Source organism: Macrobrachium nipponense, chromosome 27, assembly GCF_015104395.2.
Source record: "Macrobrachium nipponense isolate FS-2020 chromosome 27, ASM1510439v2, whole genome shotgun sequence".
Lineage (NCBI taxonomy): Eukaryota > Metazoa > Arthropoda > Malacostraca > Decapoda > Palaemonidae > Macrobrachium > Macrobrachium nipponense.
The window spans coordinates 75123802-75127175 of NC_087216.1; the positions used below are offsets into that span (position 1 = coordinate 75123802).

Genomic DNA, 3374 nt, shown 5'->3' on the forward strand with positions numbered 1-3374 from the left:
AAAATTATAATGATAATGATAGCTATGATGATATTAATGATAGCAATAATAATGATGATGAACCAAATGGTGATAAAGATGGTTAAAAGGATAATGATAGCTATGGTAATATTAACGATAGCAATAATAATGATGATGATACCAGTGGTGATAATGATGGTGAAAATGATGATAACAACGATGAAGATAATTATAGCATTGACAATACCAGTGGTGATAATGTTGGTGAAAATGAAAATGATGATAATAGCAACGATGATGATGATTAAGGTAGCAATAATAATGATAATGATACAAATGGTGAAAAATGATGATAATGATAGCTATGATGATGATGATGATAGCAATGTTAATGATGATACCAATGGTGATAATGGTGAAAATGATGGTAATGATAGCAACGATGATGATACGACAGAGACGCCCTAATGGTGATGACACAGACGATCTATCATTGAAATCCAGGTGAATACATATATATAGCTTTTTGGTCTCTGTATAAAAAAAAGAGGGGGCGAGATATTTTTGGCAGGTCAGGGGAAGGGGGGGGGGGGGGCTGGGGGGGGGGGGGGGGGGGGGGGTGGGTCTCATGCATATGCATCTCTGCAAAAGCATTATTTGTGAAAAAGATTTGGAATTCATTTGTAAGCTTTATGCAAAAGAGAGAGAGAGAGAGAGAGAGAGAGAAAGAGAGAGAGAGAGAATTTCGGATGCAGTAATGACCGGTACCTGAAATGGTGCAAATTTGTTTATTTATATATACGAGACACTCCAAGTATTAACGAGGACTTCGTCATGCGCGTATGTTTGTATAAACAGGCGCGTATGTGTAACGCCCTGGAACGGTATGTATTTAGTTTGCTAAAAATTGATATTATACAAACAGGGATGGGAATGGATAACACCTACATGTAATATATATATATATATATATATATATATATATATATATATATATATATATATATATATATATATATATATATATAAAATATATGTATATGTATATGTACATATATATTATATATGCGTATATTTTTAATATATATATATATATATATATATATATATATATAGATATATAATATATATATATAATATAATATATATATATATATATATATATATATTCATTTATGTGTATATAAATGTGTATTTATATAAAAAAAATATTCATATATATTTGTATATATACTTATACATATACATGCATACATATATAATACATATATATATATATATATATATATATATATATATTATGTATATATATATATATATATATATATATATATATATATATATTTATATATATGAAATATAAAAACACCGTATCGTGCTTCTAAGAAATCAATAGAAGGATCCACAGTAATATCCTTGTTTAATCTAGCTAACCAAGGATATTACTGTGGATCCTTATATATATATATATATATATATATATTTTTTATTATATTATATTATATATATATATATATATATATGTCTATACTGTCACGAAGTGGCCTAGAGTATCTGGGTCTGGATACCATTAATACTTGGTGCACGAAGTAGTCAAAGATCTGTGTCTGACACCATTAATATTTGTAACCCAAATTGCCAAGTATCAGGTTACTACACTTAGCATTTGTACTTGCTAGTACAAGAGACCCTTTTATTCCTGGGTGTCTGGGAACCCTTTCTGTACTTTAGGGCAACAGTTTGCTTTCAACAGTCACCTGGCGTTATTACTTACCTCACTACAGCCAGACACCTGACCCTTCATCACAAATACTAAACGACTGAATACTCTAAAGGTAATAGTGATCCCTTTTTTTTTTTTTTTAGTGAACAGTCAAGAAAACAATCAGTCTAAGTTCATTAAAATAGGTGTGAGGTAATCTTAATTAAAGGGCATCACTCCTGCAATTTCAAATCTAAGTATTTCCCTGATTCTGTTTAATTTGTGAGAAACGTCACAATTATCACTCTATATTTCTACCTACACAAAATAGAATATAATGCTTAATACTGGGTGTTAAATGAAATGCTCATATAAATTTTAAATACAAACATTTATTTCTAAATTCAAAATTTATAAGTGAAATTCACAATCTCAGGGAAATTGTTATTACTTGAAAACAAAAGTTTAATTAATTCTTGAATTAATTATTAAGCAAATTAAATCAAAGTTTCTCAAGAAAATTAATTAAATTAAATCATAAAGCAATAATTAAATTGAACTGAAATTCACTTAACTACAAATTAATTTGCAGGTGTTAAATTCCACAATTACATAATAGAATATTATTCAAACTAATTAAACAAAATAAAGACAATGAACAAAAAACATAATGCATTAATATGAAAACAATTAAAAGCATTGGACAGTACAAACATTAAGCATATAAAATTGGAATATGTCAAAAGAACAAAGCAAAAGATAGATGTGTTTAAAAATGATAAAACCTCGAAGTGCACTTCAAAACATTTGTAAAAATACCTTATAAACAGCTGCAGCTTCAATCAAAAGGCCTGTTACAATTTTACACTCTCGTGGGCGCCTTCACAAAACTAATAGAAATAATACTATGTTCAGATTCCACAAACAACACATACATTGAGACAGTTACTGAGTGACCTTCTCAAATACAAAATTAATGTGAGCTACATTAAGTTACTGAAACAGCCTCGCAACCGAGCGAGCGAGAGAGAGAGAGATTTTGAGAGAGAGGGAGAGCAATGTTATACTCTCTAACACACGCCACTACGTCTCAAAAGCAAATGAATGTTTTATATGCGTAACTATGGTGATCAGGGGCTAATGGTGTACTTTCAGTGTACACGTCCAAGACGAAAACATGTTACGTCATATCTATAGGGGTATCTAGTACGGGGCCCTCTTTGACTGGGTTCGCATATGTCTATGAATAAGGCTCCCTGTGTTTCCGTTACAGGCCCGATCGGGGACGATAAAAAACTTAGCTTAACTCATCTATTTTCAAGGGGTTGAATAACAGTGCGGCCTGGGAGGTCTTACGCACGTGTTTGCGCCGATAAAGAAATCAGCTGGGTCAGGCCTTCGCGAGGTGAGAATAACAACCTTCTCTGTTACACTCTCTCTCTGTCTTACGTACTTCAAAATGAAAAAGTGGGATTACTTAGCACATGTTATCTTTAGATTTGGGAATCTGAACACACAAAAACATACATTTCATAACATGATACACAGGTTCTGAGGTGAATTAATCATATTACCACAATTATAATTGCATTCCAAACTTTACATTATAAGAATATATATATATATATATATATATATATAGATATATAATATATATATATATATGCATATGTTCATGCGTATATATTTATATATGTCTATTTGTAATTTT

At 30.3% G+C, this 3374-nt stretch overlaps 1 protein-coding gene across 1 annotated transcript in view; it reads left to right on the forward strand.

Annotated features, from left to right (window-relative positions):
• Positions 1-311, forward strand: part of LOC135200736 (uncharacterized protein DDB_G0287625-like) — a gene marked incomplete at its 5' end in the record, with an annotated part of 759 nt that extends 448 nt beyond the window's left edge. Inside the window, 1 exon segment of the mRNA XM_064229341.1 lies at positions 187-311. Coding sequence (XP_064085411.1) covers positions 187-311 — 125 coding nt within the window.
• Between the last annotated feature and the right edge of the window lie 3063 nt (positions 312-3374).